Source organism: Macadamia integrifolia, chromosome 10, assembly GCF_013358625.1.
Source record: "Macadamia integrifolia cultivar HAES 741 chromosome 10, SCU_Mint_v3, whole genome shotgun sequence".
Classification (NCBI taxonomy): Eukaryota; Viridiplantae; Streptophyta; class Magnoliopsida; order Proteales; family Proteaceae; genus Macadamia; species Macadamia integrifolia.
The window spans coordinates 31,330,853-31,347,199 of NC_056566.1; the positions used below are offsets into that span (position 1 = coordinate 31,330,853).

The 16,347-nt window shown below is 36.8% G+C and overlaps 1 protein-coding gene and 1 pseudogene across 2 annotated transcripts; both read left to right on the forward strand.

The window, feature by feature from the left end:
- Window positions 1-10,031: 10,031 nt before the first annotated feature.
- LOC122091057 lies at window positions 10,032-16,124 on the forward strand. 2 transcript variants are annotated; one of them, XM_042660872.1, is made up of 6 exons: window positions 10,032-10,560; window positions 10,855-11,043; window positions 11,139-11,240; window positions 13,996-14,031; window positions 14,343-14,788; window positions 15,370-16,124. In XM_042660872.1, the coding sequence occupies exons 1-6, from the start codon at window positions 10,062-10,064 to the stop codon at window positions 15,976-15,978; spliced, it is 1,881 nt and encodes a 626-aa protein (XP_042516806.1). In that variant the 5' UTR covers window positions 10,032-10,061; the 3' UTR covers window positions 15,979-16,124. The 2 variants fall into 2 exon arrangements, with proteins under 2 accessions (XP_042516806.1, XP_042516807.1); XM_042660873.1 differs by lacking the exon at window positions 10,855-11,043.
- On the forward strand, window positions 11,376-13,045 carry LOC122091058 (annotated as a pseudogene).
- Window positions 16,125-16,347: the final 223 nt, after the last annotated feature.

Consider the following 16,347-nt stretch of genomic DNA (forward strand, 5'->3'; position numbering starts at 1 on the left):
TCATTAATTGTCATAAATTTCTATTTACGTTTCAAAAAACTGGTGGAACGAAGCGGGTTTATCAAATGCTTTTAAGGCATTTTTTTCCTTTTTTGACACAAAAAACGTAGAAGCACGTTTTTCAGAAACATTATCAAACGGTGCCCCAAAAGTATAGATTTAAAGATGGCGATTGTATATTATGACCAATTTGACACATGAGTGTGCAAATTTACCACACCGCCCCTGCTCTCTCTCTCTCTCTCTCTCTCTCTCTCTCTCTCTCTCTCTCTCTCTCTCTCTCTGTGTTCAAGTTCTTCAGTAAATTTCATTAGTAGGAGGTGATCTGTGAATTCAGGGACAAGAAGCAGTAACGTAGGTACCAGTTTATTTTAACTCTTGTTCATCTCTTTGAAGTTTCTTATGTTGGTTTTAGTGAAAACTGATGCTTTTTTTTTTGGATGAATATGAAAACTGATGCTTAATTTCCTAACAGTGAGGTTTTTCTTCGGGTTTATTTTTTTGGGGTACGAATTTAGTCTTAACTTGATCCTTAGATGATATTTAGGGTTTGGAAATGGTGTCAATAATAGCAACACAGAATTAAAGAAAAAAATTTTGTTTTTGATTTCTTCCTTGGCTTCATTTTAGGGTTTTATTTGTTGACGAACGTCGGAGTTTAAGCTACAGCTATATCCTTTGTAATTGAACTTAATGGTCGTACTTATGGTTCTAAGTATCAATATCAGATTGATTGGATCGGCTGATCCGTATCAATATCAGCTGAGATCATTCTAGATACCTGGCTGATTTAGGATATGGTATGGAATCAGAACATGGGTAAAGCCCCCCCCCCCAAAAAAAAGGGTTTCTTTTAATGAAAAGTAGAAATTAAGTGGATTGATCCAATGCAATGCAATACTGGCTGATTTGAGATTGGTATCCTATTAGTATCGATCCGATACCCAAGAACTAAATCCTTGATCATACTTTTCTTATTCATCTTCCTGTCGTTGATGTTATTATCAGTTTCCCTGAATTTATTCCTCTGCAGAATCCAACGATGAGGTTGGTCTGATTTGATGTGAGAGAGAGAGATGTCTGTCAAATGGCTTAAAAAAAAAAAGTTTGGATATGCCGATGGCCTTTTTGGAACTAGTGACTCAACAAATAAGAGGGCATATGAGATTTTTCCAAGGAGAGATAGAGAGAGACACAGATTTGGATATTTTCGTGTTGTGGTGTTGGCTAATTTCATTTGGGTGCAAGGTTCTACAACTTGAGAACAGTCACAAATATGGTCATGGCTAATACTGTTCTCGAATGGATGGGATTAGATCATATTTGACAAATCTACCCCCTTTTATTTTAATAAATTTTTATTATGATTTTACACTTGAACCATACATGTAGAACAAGATTAGAAAGGTCAGAATTGAGGATCAATCAAAATTGGTATCATTCCAATCCAACTGATACTGACTGTTCCGTTCCCTTTTTTAGAACCATGTTTCGGTGTCGAACATAATCTTCTCCAGGTAGAATTTATTAAAAACACTTTCGACTTTATTCAACGAGTGAAGTGGAAACTTTGACTTTGGGGGTGAGGGTAGGGATTCGGCAGCTCTTCTTAGTGCCTATCGCCTAGGTCTTGCCCATAGCTACCTGAGCGATAAGCACTAAGGAGAGGAGCTGGATCTAAGGGCAGTCTAACACATCTCGTCGAAATTGGCGATTTTGCATTGGATGTCTACGACGGCTAGTTGCCTAGCAGGAAAAAAAAAGAGAAAGGTCTACAACGGCTGGTTATCTCCCTCAGTTTAGAAAGCACTTGTGAACTTCGTCAAAAACGGTTATGTTAGGCCCTGTTTGTTTGATGGGGATTTGATGGGGGTGAGAGTAGCACGATTAGTAAACCCCATGCTTTTAAAAAAAAAAAAAAACCTTTTTTGAAGTTCAGAAAACGAAAGTGAATTTCAAATTGTAATCGGATACCTTTTAACAATTTTGAGAACCCTTTGAATCGCTACTTGATTCAAATGGTTCTAAAAAATGTTGAAAAAGTTTCATTATATACATTCTCTACAACATAGAGGAAATATTTGTAAAACCAGACTTGGTTTCACAAAGGAATATAAAAACAGATCTATGAGTTCAAGAGAAAGAACTACAGCACCGTTTGACAACATTCATTTTTTATAGTTTCTACGTTTTCTTGTTCCCAGAAATAGAAAAACAACTAAAAAAACGTTTGATAAAGTTTTTTCATTTCATCAGTTTTTAAAAACATAAATAAAAATTTATGCCTATTTATAATTCTAGAAACAATTTTGATAAGTTATTTCTAGAAACGAATTTGAGAGAAAAACTGTTGTGCCTAATAAATCCCTACCTATTTAAACCTAAAAAAATACAAACAAACCCTCTCTCTCCTTTTTGAGAATCCAATGATACTATTGCAGAACTCTCTCTTTTGGAGATTCGATGATACTATTAGGATTTTCAGTGACATTATATTTACAAAAAATGTTTCAATAAACAGATTTATCAAATACCAAAATATCTGTTTTTATTTCCGAAAACGTGAAAAAATCGTTTTTGTTTTTTGACACACAGCAGAAAAGTTATCAGAGTGCCTAGGTTCCAGTCTTGCCCAGGGACGCTTGTAGTCATTCGGTTGGGGTGGTATTTTGGGAAGACAACAAAAAATGTTGCGCTTTTGCTCATCGGCCGATGTGGACGACCATTTCTCTCGCCCCAGCCCTCTTGGAAAGCTGAAAATCTGGGGGAAAGCCGTTGAAGATCACGCATGCTACGCACTCAAGGCAACCGTCGCCCCTGCAACCCCATGGAATCTCTCTCTCTGCAACCTCTGCAAACTCAATCCCTCTATGCAACCCCTACAACCTCAATCCCTCCTTGCAACCTCTGCCCGCACTGTGATGGGAGATTAGCGTCCCCTACAGCTCATATTTTCCGTTTTCCTTCCTCTAACTCATCCACTCACTCTCCCTCCTCAATCCTCCCTTTCCACCTGTCTGCATTTAAAAAAAAAAAAAAGGCATGGGATTTATGGGCAGCGGATCCACCTCTCCCAGCCGTCGGCACCACGATCGGCATCCCTACCACCACAACATCAGCACGAGGAAAGAAAGAAAGAAAGAGAGAAGGGGAAGAATAAAAACCAGAGAAAAACTGAAAAGACAATTCGAGCATGAACTCATCCAGAAGCAAAAGAAACAAACTAAAAATCCCCAAATCACAAACACAGGAAACTTAAACTAAAAATCTCTATCATCAAAACCAACCCATTAATGGAGTTGGAGACAACGAATTACCAAAGAAAAATCGAAACGATTCAGAAAGTATTTTGGTTGGTTGACAGAGAAGAGTGCATACATATCTTCTCTGTATGCACCGTGCATCACCCAACCCTCTACCCCAACCACTGCAACATCTTGAGATAAGACCCTAAATCAAAATCCCAACCCTGCAAACTCCTTGGCTCCATCTGCTTCCTCTTCTGAACCACTGTTGACCGCAACTTGATCCCCTGAGTCTTCATCTCTCTCTCCCTCTCCCTCTCACATTCCCAAATGAGAGTTCGAGTAGGGTGACCTTCGGAAAAAAATCGTCTACAATTTCGATCTCGTACAATTTCGTACAATACCACCTTCAAACGGTGACACGTGTATTGATACCAATACAATGGCCCATATCTGATTTAAATATTTTTTCACTGATTTAATGTTTTATTAGTTATACCAGATCTGTACCATTGTATTGGTATCAATACACGTGTCACTACCTGAAGGTGGTATTGCACGGAATTACAGACGATTTCAACTTTGCTTACCCCGTCTGTCACCCCACCAACATGTGGCTCCCATCTCCATTACAATTCCAACCCAACATCCCGCTAAACATACATGGCCTTATGGCAAAGGAAGGGTGTTTTATTCCCATATGGCAGCATATTTGGTGTTCCAATATTAGTTTCAAGTAGGGTCCATTAACCCTGTCTATGTGTACAATTTCAGTCTAAAGAATGTTTATCTGTGAAAAATCCTGGTCAAAACTTGGCAATATTTAAATAAAGGGCGACAGTCCACCAAATACCCCTTGTGGGGGTTCAATCCAAAAGTATATGAAGATACATTCATGATCTAAGATCCAATATAAACCCAACTTTAGTGGGAAAGTTTTGATTGTGGGTCTTGTTGCAATAAAAAATTAACCGCAAGCACACAGTATTATTGTAGCTGTGGGTTGATCCCAAGGAGATTGAGATGATCGATTTCTCACTCTTAATTAAGGCGAAGCGTACACTCAAACAAAATTTAACTAGAATATGAAATCTCACCTAAACTAGGAACCTAAGTTGCCTAACACAAATAGGGAAGAGAATTAAGTAGAAAATGAAATTAATGAAATTAATAAAATAAAAAAAAATAAACTCACAACCATAATGAAATTAAAATTGAAACATAACCAAAACAACTATAACTTAAAGAAGAAGAAGAAGAAGAATGATATGGATGAATAGAATAGAGATGCCACTTGCGAATAAGATTCCACCATAAAATTAGATTAAAATCATGAACAAAACATAAAATCAACGCATGAAATAATGGCATAGGTCTATAGGAGATGTGGCAGATTATGCTAACATATCCTATGAATAGCGTTCATTAAACATGTAATGATAAAAATATGAACATGTAAGAAGACACAAGAGATACGGCATCAATAATGCATATGTTCCAGCCAATGGATGACATGCGCTACGAAGAAGCATCTAATGTATGGCCTAGACTATGCACATGACATTAAGCACATAAATTTTGATCATCAATTCTTCCTCTCTCATGGTTTCATCATATTCCCAAATGGGGTATTTAGTTAGCCATGAAATAAAAATCAAAAGACGAAAACGATGAAGAACATGATGATGCCATTAAATAAATTGTTGAAAAATAATTAAATAGAATAAAGACTTTTCTGTTAGAGGAAGTTGACAATCCAATTCAAAATTGAAACTTTAATCCCGCCTCTGACTTTAATCTTCAATCCCCAACTCCAAGTGCATTTTACAATTTAAAGAAGAAAAACTAAAGAGATTTAATAAAGAAGAAAAAGAAATTACAATGATAAAAATGCTTCTCTTTGGGCTGTGATTCCTCACGATTACTTTCATGAACTTGAAAAGAAGCATGTAATTCCTCTTCACTCTCGAGTACGATTTTTCAATATTGGATTCTTCCTCAAGCTTGGAATGGATCTTAACTAGCGGTTTACCAACCTTGCGGGCTATTTGGGCCGTAGTTTTTCAATGATAATATCTTAGACATGGAGTGGGTCCAATACCACTATATATGCAATTATTGTTTTTCAAGAAAATGCAATTAGTTGTTTTCAATCTACACTTTTTCACACTTGAGATCGTTGAAGATTCAAATTTCAAAAGGTAAAATTTACAGTGCCACCCCCTAGAGAATGCCAATATTATAGAAACACCCCATGTTTCATATCAAATTGCATTCAGGCCCTTTGTTATCAGTCTTTGTTAAGTGATGCTATGAAATAACTCTTTAGCCCTTATGAGTAAAAGACTAATATATAACCCATTTTCATTATCTCAAAAATACCCTCCTCTTTGTTACTGTACTCTCCCATTTTATTCTCCCTTTCTCTCCTTCTTTCCTTATCTCCATACTGGTGGGTTCAGCTCCTTCCGCTCCAGCTAAGTTCAGCTTTATCCGTCGCCAGTAGAAATGTTCCATCCGTCACTGCCATCTTAGGTCGCCGTGAACATGTCCAAATATAGAAGGTTTGGTTTTTTTCTTCTCTATTTTTCCACCTGGTTCGGCTGAAGTTGGTTTTAAGAAAAAGAAAAGAGCGGAGTAGTTCTACTGGACAATGGAGATCAAAGAACCCTTTACCGTAAGAATTTGATCAGTTTCATTCTAAACCCTTAGACCAAAAACAGAAGCTAAATTGTCAGATGAAACATCTTCCTGTTTACATTATAAAAGTAGGATCAAATTTTACAGTACAAATCACGTTCCTAGAGGCCCTGTTTGTTTGATTGTTAACTTTACCCTTAAAATGATATTTTACGTGAAAAATTTATTCCATGTATTTTTTTTTTCTTACTTTTCAATGAGGTTTGTGTATTTTACATCAAAACAATGGAAAGTTTTGTTTAACTAGAAAATTTTCCTTTTTACATGGAAACAAATGGAGCCATAGCAGCAAATTTACATGACTTATCTGACTTGCAACAACACTATAATCAAGAAAATAGTGGCTCAGGTGGGGAAAGGAACTTTGACATCCATTTGGGATTAATTCATCTCCCACTCAAATTCCTTAGAATTGCTATGATAGCCCTCTTTCTCTTGCTGCCTTCGTGCTGAGAAAATCGTTTGGACTTGTGTAGCTTTAACAGAATTGAAGGCACTTTACGGGCAATTGCCTGCGAGATCATTTGTACAACATCCTCCTCTTGAGAAGGGTACTGGAACTCCAAGAACTTTTCGATCTCTTTGAGCTTCTTCCACCCCCTGGTCCATTCTTCATTCTTGATACTTGATCAACTTGATGAGAAAATTCTTTTTCATGGCATCTAATGTGCGTATAAAGATGCAGAACTCTAAAATCCGTTGTTCCATAAGACATCTCGAAATTCTCCCCCCTATTGCTGCGCAATCCACTCTCTTTCAAAAGAGAGCGGCTCTGCACTAGAATTCCACTGACAACGTGGGAAATATGGGGTTTCTGGGTTTAGAAGGAAATAAAGGGAAGAGGGAATTGAACGAAGATCAGGAGAAGGGGGGGGGGAAGAACAACAACGAAGAGGATGAAATGGAGGATGCAAGCATTGACAGGTCCAATTTGAATTATGATTCTGATGAGGCTACAGAGAACAACAAGAAGAAGGAGAAGGAGAACGCAAAGAATGGTGTTGTTGCAGTCAGTGGGTTAGGGGTGTGTGTAAGTGAGGGTAATATCGGTACTTCAATATTTTGAAGGGTAATATGGTATTTAAGAAAAAAAGAAGTTGCTGATGTCAACATTTGAGATATATTCTGTAACATAGACTGACGATAGGGGTCTGAATGTAATTTGGTATTAAACAGATGATGTATCTCTAATAGTGACATTCTCTAGGGAGTGATACTGTACATTATCCTATTTCAAAAATATTCCCTAACCAAATAAATATTATTTTAATTGTTTTCACTCTACAATCAAATGCAATGATATTCTACCCACCCAACGCTTTCTTTTTATAGATGAGATAGGGTACGTCCAACTCCCGTCATAAATAGGAAATGATGACCCATTGTGTAAAGGATTCAAGAGAGAAATGATTTAGGAGATTGGAATCCCATGTGATAATGATGGTTTGGATGTGATTGATCAAAAAGAGGGTGTGATGGGATGAACGTGAGAAAATTTAGAGAAATATGAAAGAAACTAAAGGCCATTTGATAAGTTTATGTCGTTTCTGTTTCAAGAAACGACAGAAACATAAATTTTCGTTTCTAGAAATAGAAACAGAATTGAAGATGTTTGATAAGTCATGTTTTTAGAAGTTGATAATAACCAGTGAAAAAATGACCACAAGTTGTTTCCAGAAACGGTGAAACAAGTTCACCTGGGTCGTTTCTTGAACCATAAATAAGTATAAATTTCTATTTTTATTTCTGAAAATAAGTGAAACGAAACAGTTTTATCAAACGCTTTTTGCTTTGTTTCTGCTGTTTCTGGATACAGAAACGAAAAAAACGCGTTTCTTTAAACGTTATCAAACGGCCCTAAGAGAGTGGTAGATGAGAGAAAAATTTAGAGAAAGGTGAAAGAAACTAGGAAAAGTGGTAGAGATTGTAAGATAAGTAAGAAGAGGGGAAGAGAATGACGTGGTGGGTAAGTTATTATTTAGTTAATTAAATTAAAAAAATCAATTCACATTCTAATTTGAGTTCAAATTAATTTTTGGTTATATCTTTTCATCCTTACCTTGAATTGACCCAATTGGAGAATTAAAGATGAATCATTTTGAATTATGAATAAAACGAGCCAATATCTAATATGTTTTGGAGGATTCTTCAATTTTTAAAATTACCATAATACCTCTATACTTCTCAATATTCCGACTCACTAACTTGTATGAAAATAAACTTGAGTTTCAGGTCTTTAACATTGATTCTTCTCTAACTTGTTATAATCTACTTCCAATATAAATTGAGTGATTCCAGCTCTACTTTCTCCTTTGATTTTCTTCTTTTAAGCTCCTAATTTTTTATTCTCTTTTTTATAAGAATGTAACTAGAACTTGAGTCCATTTTAAACATTAAAAATATAAGAACTAAGAAACTAAATTCACATATAAATATGTTCATTGGTTCTCAACAGTTCCGCAAATGCGCATGGGCAGAATAATGACTTCTCCGAAAATTTCCCGATGTTGGAAAATTTATTGCGGAATAGACAACCTTTTTTCATAAGAAAAGTTTCATTCATTAACTGACTTGGCTTTCTTAGTTTAATTTTTTTCTTAATCAATTTATTGATCAGAAACACGAGTAAAACCAATGATGATTTCGTTTGCAGAGTCAGCAGCCCTAAGAACACGACAAAAGAGACAGCTTGCTTACAAAGCTGAACAGAGACTCACAGAACGGGCAAATTAAATGGTCACTGGTGACTGGTCACTATCGATTTAGATCGATTCAATTCGTTCAGATCTAAATCGAATCTTTTGCCAAAAAAAACAAAAAGATCGTAAAGGACAAGTAGGCAAAGAAGGACTATTTAGGCCGGGAACTTTCCTGGTAAAAGCAATCGGGACCTCTTCTAGTATCGTGCAAGACGAGGCAAATAAGTCAATCACATTGTTGTAAAGAGTATCTTAGCATCGTAAATGATATTCTAGGATAAAATTTTCAATCTACCCTTAAGGTTCTATTTCCTTGACTGTCATTGGTAGGATAAGATGAACTTGACTATTACGTGACGCCACAAGATAAGGCATCTTAATTTACTATCACTCTCTTAAGCTTAACTTATATTTACTATAATTCTCCTACTTTTAAATTTTTTTTTTATTTTTTTTTTTCATATATTTCACTTTTTTTTTCTTTTTTTTTTTTTTTTTTTTATATTTTACGTCTCTTTGTCGACTACTCTTTTTAAACATTCAGATTAACCCTTATTTTCACTTATAATCTATTACATTTTTTCAAATTGACTAGTTTAAAATATGATCTGAACCAAACCACTTACAAATTTGATCTCATTTAATCATCAAGAATATTGACATAGTTGATGTGTTCTTAAAGATGTTATTTATTATTATTTTATTTTGTCTCATCCAATCATCAAGGATGTTTATTTATTTTATTATTATTATTATTATTTTTGTCTCATCCATCATAAAAAATATAGCAATATATATTTTTTATTGGTATTAGATTGGTATCGGTTTTAGTCGATACTAGTTCAAATCAATAATTTCAACGTTTCATTCCTTGTTAGGGTTGCGACACATGGTTTTAGGGATTAAAAATGAAAAATAAAAAACGTGTGGCACCCCCGATTGGAATATATGATACCGATATAGATATAGAATTGATAAAAATATTGGATCAGCAATGTTAATGCCCAATTGGAACATATGATACCAATATAGATATAGATTGGATACAAAATTTATTCTTTTTTGAATTTGCAATATCTTTGATGATCGGATGACACAAACTTGTTAGTAGTTTGATTAATTCAAACCATATTTTGAACCAATCAATTCGAAGAAAGTGTAATAAATTACAAGTGAAAAGATGAGATAATTTGGGTATTTAAAAGGAGCAAAAGAGAAAGATGTAAAAATAAAAAAATAAGGAAATATCATGAAAAAATAGAAGGTAAGAGAATTTTAGTAAATATGGACCAAATGTAGGCACGTGATAATAAATTCACCTACTTTCTTCTCATAAGGCAACCACACCTTTCTGATCATCTTTATAATTAAACTCAACCAACTCAAAGAGAGAGCTACCCACCAAAACAAAGAGGTGATGGCTCAAACAAGTAATGGATCCAATGCTTTGGGTTACAGAGACGCCTATAGAGCAGCCACTGAAGGGAATTTGGAAATTCTCATGAAGTTTTGCTCCCAACATTCCAAGGCAGTACCAATCGATGCTTCAGGAGACACAGTCTGCCACTTACTTGCTCGAAATTTCCATGCTAAGGTCGTCAGTGAGCTTCTTCTTAAGTTTCCTTACCATGACCTTATGACGATGAGAAACAGTGAAGAAGAGACAGCACTCCATGAAGCTGCCAGGGTTGGTTGCATAGAGATTGCTGATCTCATATTCCAGAAACAGGACGACCTCATCACAGACCGTAATAAGCTCGGCGAGACTCCCATCTTTTTAGCTGCGGCTTTTGGACAGGAGAAAATGTTACGCTTTTTCTTTAATAAAAGGTCATATTCTGGAAATTATGATGACCTTAGAAGGAATACTGACGGCTCTACCATTCTCCATGCTGCCGTGATTGGTGAATTTTATGGTATTTTTTCTTGACTGTCTGTTATTACCCAATTCAAATTAAATCAGCTTTCATGGTTCTCATCATTCAACTTGGAAAATAATCCTCTGTTATTTTCATCCTTGTTTTATCAATTGGCAGAATACGACACGTGGACAACTTTAAGACCAACATACCGGATGTAATAATCTTCACCCAACCTTGACTGTCCACGTGTCGTGTTATGCAAGTAGCAAAACAAGGAAAAACAGGAATGAGAAAAATAGAGGATTTTCATCCATTCAACTTCAACTCCAGCCATTCTTACTTGGTTAGGTCTGGCTTTGGTGATAATGGAGTTATATCCGGAACTTTCTTTCGCTACAAATGATAAAGGAATTACAGCTCTTCATCTATTAGCGAAATCGCCGTTGTCGTTCAGGAGTGGGACAATTTACTCTTCGGTGAATCTGGGCTCATCAACCTTCATTCTCCTGGAGATTTTGGCTGTTGCTATCTACTCATGTGTGTGATATATAGATGAATCTTAATTACATATCTTTATTTTTTATGCTTGTTGTGATACTTTCTTAATAATGCATAGTCCATTTATATGATAGGTGTTCCAATGGATGATTCTGTGTGTATCAAAGAGGATCCTGAAGATCCACGATGGGACTGCAGCAAGGACAGATATACAGCTCTCCGAGATGGCAAAAAGGGTTCGTAATTTAATGAACTATATAATAGTTAATGTAGCTTTTTTTATTGGGAAAATTATATGATTACCCACTTTTGAGTTTCTTCTATCATAATTAACAAACTTATGTTTCAGTTAACAAAAATACATTGTTTTGGCTTTGGGTTTACAAAACTACCCAAAACAATGTTCATCCCTCAACTAAGAAGATTTTTTGACAATTTTACCCCCACCTCCCTTCTTCCAACTGCTTATCACTTCTCTTCTTTCTCTCTGCATCAAATTCAACTCCATATCCATCTCGTTACCCTTTTTTCAATGGCAGCGGAGCTCTCTGGTAGACGCGACTCTAATGCCCAGTTGCTTGAAGAACTTGATACCCAATTGCTTGAAGAACTTGAGGCGTTGTGCCAACCTCTCTGCCAACCCCACACCTCCTCCTCGACCAGAAGAACCGCTTCCCTATCTCTTCCCTGGACCTCTGTTCCTTCAATCTCATCTCCTCATGTCTCTGCTCCCACCAACCCAAATGAGGACGAAAAACAACCCCAGCCCAGAGCTCATTCCAGATGCATGTCCTTGTCTTCCTAGCTATCACGCCCGAATCTCAAGGAATATCAATTGGACGTACCTACTAAGAAGTTCATTGATGATAAACGAGCTTCGTCAGAGAATAAAGGAATTTGGGATTGGAAGCCTGTTCAAGCTCTTTCGCGTATCGGGAGGCACAAATTAAGCTGTTTATTCTCTGTTGAAGTTGTAACCGTTCCCGGTCTACCGGCGTCTATGAATGGGCTTCGGCTTTGTGTTTGTGTCAAGAAGAAAGAGACCAGAGATAGGGCAGTGATGACCATGCCTGCTAGGGTTTTGGAGGGAGCAGCAAACTTCGAAGAGAGCTTGCTTATCAGGTGCCATCTTTGCTACAGTAGCAGTGGCGGTGGGAAACAACTCAAGTTTGAGGCACGACCTTTCTGGATATACGTGATTGTTGTCGATGCTAAGGAGCTTGATTTTGGAAAAGGTTATGTGGATTTGAGTCTCCTGGTTCAGGAATCCGTGAGAAGAGCTTGGAAGGAACGCTTGTTCGGTAGTGGGATGTGAGTTATGATCTCTCGGGGAAGGCAAAGGATGGAGAATTAGTCCTGAAGTTAGGATTCCAGATTATGGAGGTAGACGGAAGGTTGGGAATTTATAGTCAGATTGAGGGTCTGAGATCAGGTAGAGGTATGAATTCCTCATCTCCTTTTGCCCGTAAACAATCAAAGTCTTCCTTCAGTATTCCCAACCCAAGAATCTCTGGCAGAATGGAAGCATTCATCCCCTCAAAGACCAAGAACATTAGTGTATTTTTAGGAAATTGATGTGTTGATTCTAAATGAGCCAGCTCCTACTCCTTCGACTTCCTCTTCCATTTAGAAATCCGAAGAAATGGAGCCCAAAGCTGAGGACCTCGATCTTCCAGATTTTGAAGTTGTAGATAAAGGGGTGAAGATCCAAGACAAAACTGAGACAGAAGAGGTAAAATTTGAAGACACTGTACATGAGAGATCAGTTTATAGTTGAGGTGGTCAAGGAAGTTGGAAATGATCAATTCCATCTAACACGGTTAAGGAATCACCACTTTATATGCATCCCTGAAATGGGGGTAGAAAGAAGATGAAGATGAAGGGGATAGAAGCGTGGGGGCAAAATTGTCAAAAATCTCCTCAGTTGAGGGATGAACACTATTTTGGGTAATTTTGTAAACTCAAACCTAAAACAATGTATTTTTGTTAACTAAAACATATGTTGGTTAATTATGATAGAAGAAACTCAAAAGTGGGTAATCATGTAATTTTTCCTTTTTTATTTATCTATTTTTAAAATGGGTTCTAGTAGTCGTATTCATCCTAATGTTCCAATTAGGATTTTGACTAATATTCTCTCCGCCCCTGTGCTGTGTAACCTCTCCGCCCTCACCATGACCTTTGATACTTCAATGGGTGGCAATGATGACAACGACGACGTCCCTCAGCCTCGGCTCCATATTTGCTCCTGCCCCTTTTGCAGACGTCTCAACCCCACACGCAGTTCCTGCAACCACCCAAGCTTATTAATGTTCAACTGATTTGCAGACCTGTATCCGCTCCATCCAACGACCCAACCACCCGAGCTCATTAAGTGACCTGTTACGTCACTTGGATGAAATTTAACTGTTGTATACGTGGCTACAACAAGTGTGGCACTCAAAGATATAAAATTTTAAAAAATATTACAACTTAAGAGGGTATTTAAGAGGGTATTTGTGAACCTTAAGAAAAAGTGAATTATTCCATTTCTTTGGTTGTTAGTAGGGAGTTGCAGCAAGTAATAGCCAAACTTTTTCCACCTAACTTCGTCATGCTTTTCACTCTCTCTCATGTGCTCGAAAGTTTTATGTTTAGGTGTCCTTTGCTCGCTTACAGGGACTGCATTTTTAGGGATATTGGGTTTTTCCATCCTCTACCTCGATTGGTCTTGTTAATGGTATGTACGATAGGACCATATGTCACTCATTGGTTTCTACATCATATTGTGTTTGAAAACTGGTGTTACTCATGTCTTTCTTTTTGTCAGTTGTGTCTTTTTTTTTTTTTTTTTTTTTTTTGGCTAGAAACTTTCAATACCCTATTATTTAGTTAAATGAATTTAGTTACAAAAAAAAAAAAAAAAAGAATTCAAATGAGTCATTCCAAAGTTTGAACTTCATTTGTATTTCATTTTTTCAATCTGAGTCATCTAATCTTTTTCCTATGCAGGGAGGATGAAACAATTATTCAAATCATTTCTTAGATGTGAGTATCTGTGCATCCATTTAATTTTTTTAAATAACTAGCTAGAATTCTTATGTACATAGATTTATTAATCCATGAACACTAACTTAGCTTAGTGGTGATAGTTTTGATTCGAAAAGTTAACGTCTAGGAGCTCATGGGATCGAACCTTGACATATTCGAGTGTGTTGAGGTGGGTTTGCATGAGAGTAGGTGGCTCTAGTAATGCAGTAGGTTGGACATTGGATAGCAACGCTTAGTAAGATAAAAAAGAAAAAAAGATATATTAATCCATGCCAATAACTTCTGAAGTCGTGGATAAAATTTTGCAGCCCTCCCATTGCTTAAAAATGTGGTAGATGCAAAGCAAAAGCATGGAGATGCCTTAGAGGTGGTAAAGCGCTTTGTGGAAACAAAGTCCAAAGACCCCACACTGAACTACTACAATACTCATGATGATGGAGATCCACTTTTGCAAGCTACAAAATGTGGTATAATTGAAGTCGTCCAAGTAATCCTCCAAGAGTTTCCAGATGCCATTGAAGTGCGGGACAAGATCTCTGGCAAGAACATCTTCCATCTAGTTGCAGAGTTCCGTCAAGACAAAATTTTTGACTTCTTGCAATCTCAGAAATTACCCATAACAAAAAAAATGCTGATACAAGTTGACAAGAAGGGCAATACACCTTTGCATCTCGCGGCCAAGTATGAATTTTATCAAAAGAGGCATGTGCTTCCAATGTTACATCTAATGCCATGGGAGATGTTCTGGTTTAAGGTAACAATCAATATATTGGATCCCTCTCATTATCAATTTTGGTTGACTTCTACCATACCCGTCAAATAAAAAAAAAAAAAAAATGACTTGTGTTGTGGTTGTCTCGAATTCTTGATTTGTTTTGAATATTGACCCGTTTTGATATATTTTGGTGGTGATTCGAATGAGAAGTTTTCCGAGATCTGTGACGGAAGCAAAAGGATTGGGCCGATAGGCCCAAGCCCTGAGCCAAGCACTGATCTCTTATGGGGGTGCGGGGGTATAGTTCAATCGGATTGACTGTGACTCGATAGGTCGACCCGCGACTTAGAATATATAATGTACTATTGTCTTGTTGAGCAAGTCATTGTAATTTGAGGGAAGGTTTCGAGCTAGGGTTTCAGGGTAAATTTTCTCGCCGCTGCATGAGTGTAATCTCTCTTGTGCATAGTAAAACATCTTCTTCTTTGCTCGAAGACGTCGCACATCACACTGGTGTGTGAACCTTGTTAAATCTCTGTGCTGTGCGAATCTATTGTCTACTTATTTTCGTATTTTTCTTGATGTTTGCTCCAACAACTTGCAATATTACTTTTATGCAGCGTGTAGGACATTTATCTCCACGAGAGACATACCATCTTCAAAATTCCGAAAGCCAAACACCCCAGGAGCTGTTCGATAATACTCACAATGAAGTCTTACAACATAGCGAGAGGTGGGTGAAGGAAAACACAACCGTCGTTATGGTTATATCTACACTTATTGTAGCCTCCATGTTCACAGCAGCCTTAAGTATCCCTGGGGGTTTCAGTTCTGATAAGGGCATTCCTGTTCTTATTCATCACAAATACATGAGAACATACTTCTTCTCAGTGACATCAGCCTTATTCTTCTCACTTGGCACATTGGGTTTTGCTCTAGATATTTACTGTAAACACTTTCAACACGAGGATTTTTACTTTTCCTTACCCTTGAAAAATTTTCTATGTAGTTCGAGTCTCTTCTGCTGTGTGATCTCTACAGTTGTAGCATATATGAGTGCTCGCCAACTTGAGTCATTGGCAACTTATACACGTATGGACTACAACCGTGGAGGAATGAGTGCCAGCTTTTCATTCTTAATAGCTCTTCTTATCTTCATGGATATAATGCTCCCAGTGTCTTGTTTCTTGATAAAAATGCTTTTTCATTCTCTCTCTTCTCAGAAGTAGGAATCTGCTGTAGTTTGATGCCATTGACAATTGAGAGAGAAAGATGTTGAATTATAGGAAGTGTGTTTTTGTTTTGATTTATTGGATATGTCATGTCATTTCTGATGTGTAATTACTTTTTTTATTGTAATTTTTCAAAATATCTCTCCTTTGTTTCTTTTCCTTTTCTTTCCTCATAGTACTTTTGTAACAAAAACTCACTTTGTTTTACATTGGTTTCTAACAAGAGGGAGAACAAGCTTATAAGTATTCTTGAGGATTTAACCCACATCGGTTCTAAGAGAGAAGTCTCCCTCTCATGTGTGGGTGGGTTTGAGGTGTTTTTTCACACACTGAAAAATTATTTAACTCACGATTTATAAAAAATAA

Coding starts and splice junctions, on each gene's coding strand:
- LOC122091057 (XM_042660872.1), top strand. CDS start 10,062: ATGGCTCAAACAAGTAATGGATCCAATGCTTTGGGTTACAGAGACGCC. Junction 11,044..11,138: donor GGCTGTTGCTATCTACTCAT/GTGTGTGATATA, acceptor TTTATATGATAG/GTGTTCCAATGGATGATTCT. Junction 14,032..14,342: donor ATTCAAATCATTTCTTAGAT/GTGAGTATCTGT, acceptor AAAATTTTGCAG/CCCTCCCATTGCTTAAAAAT.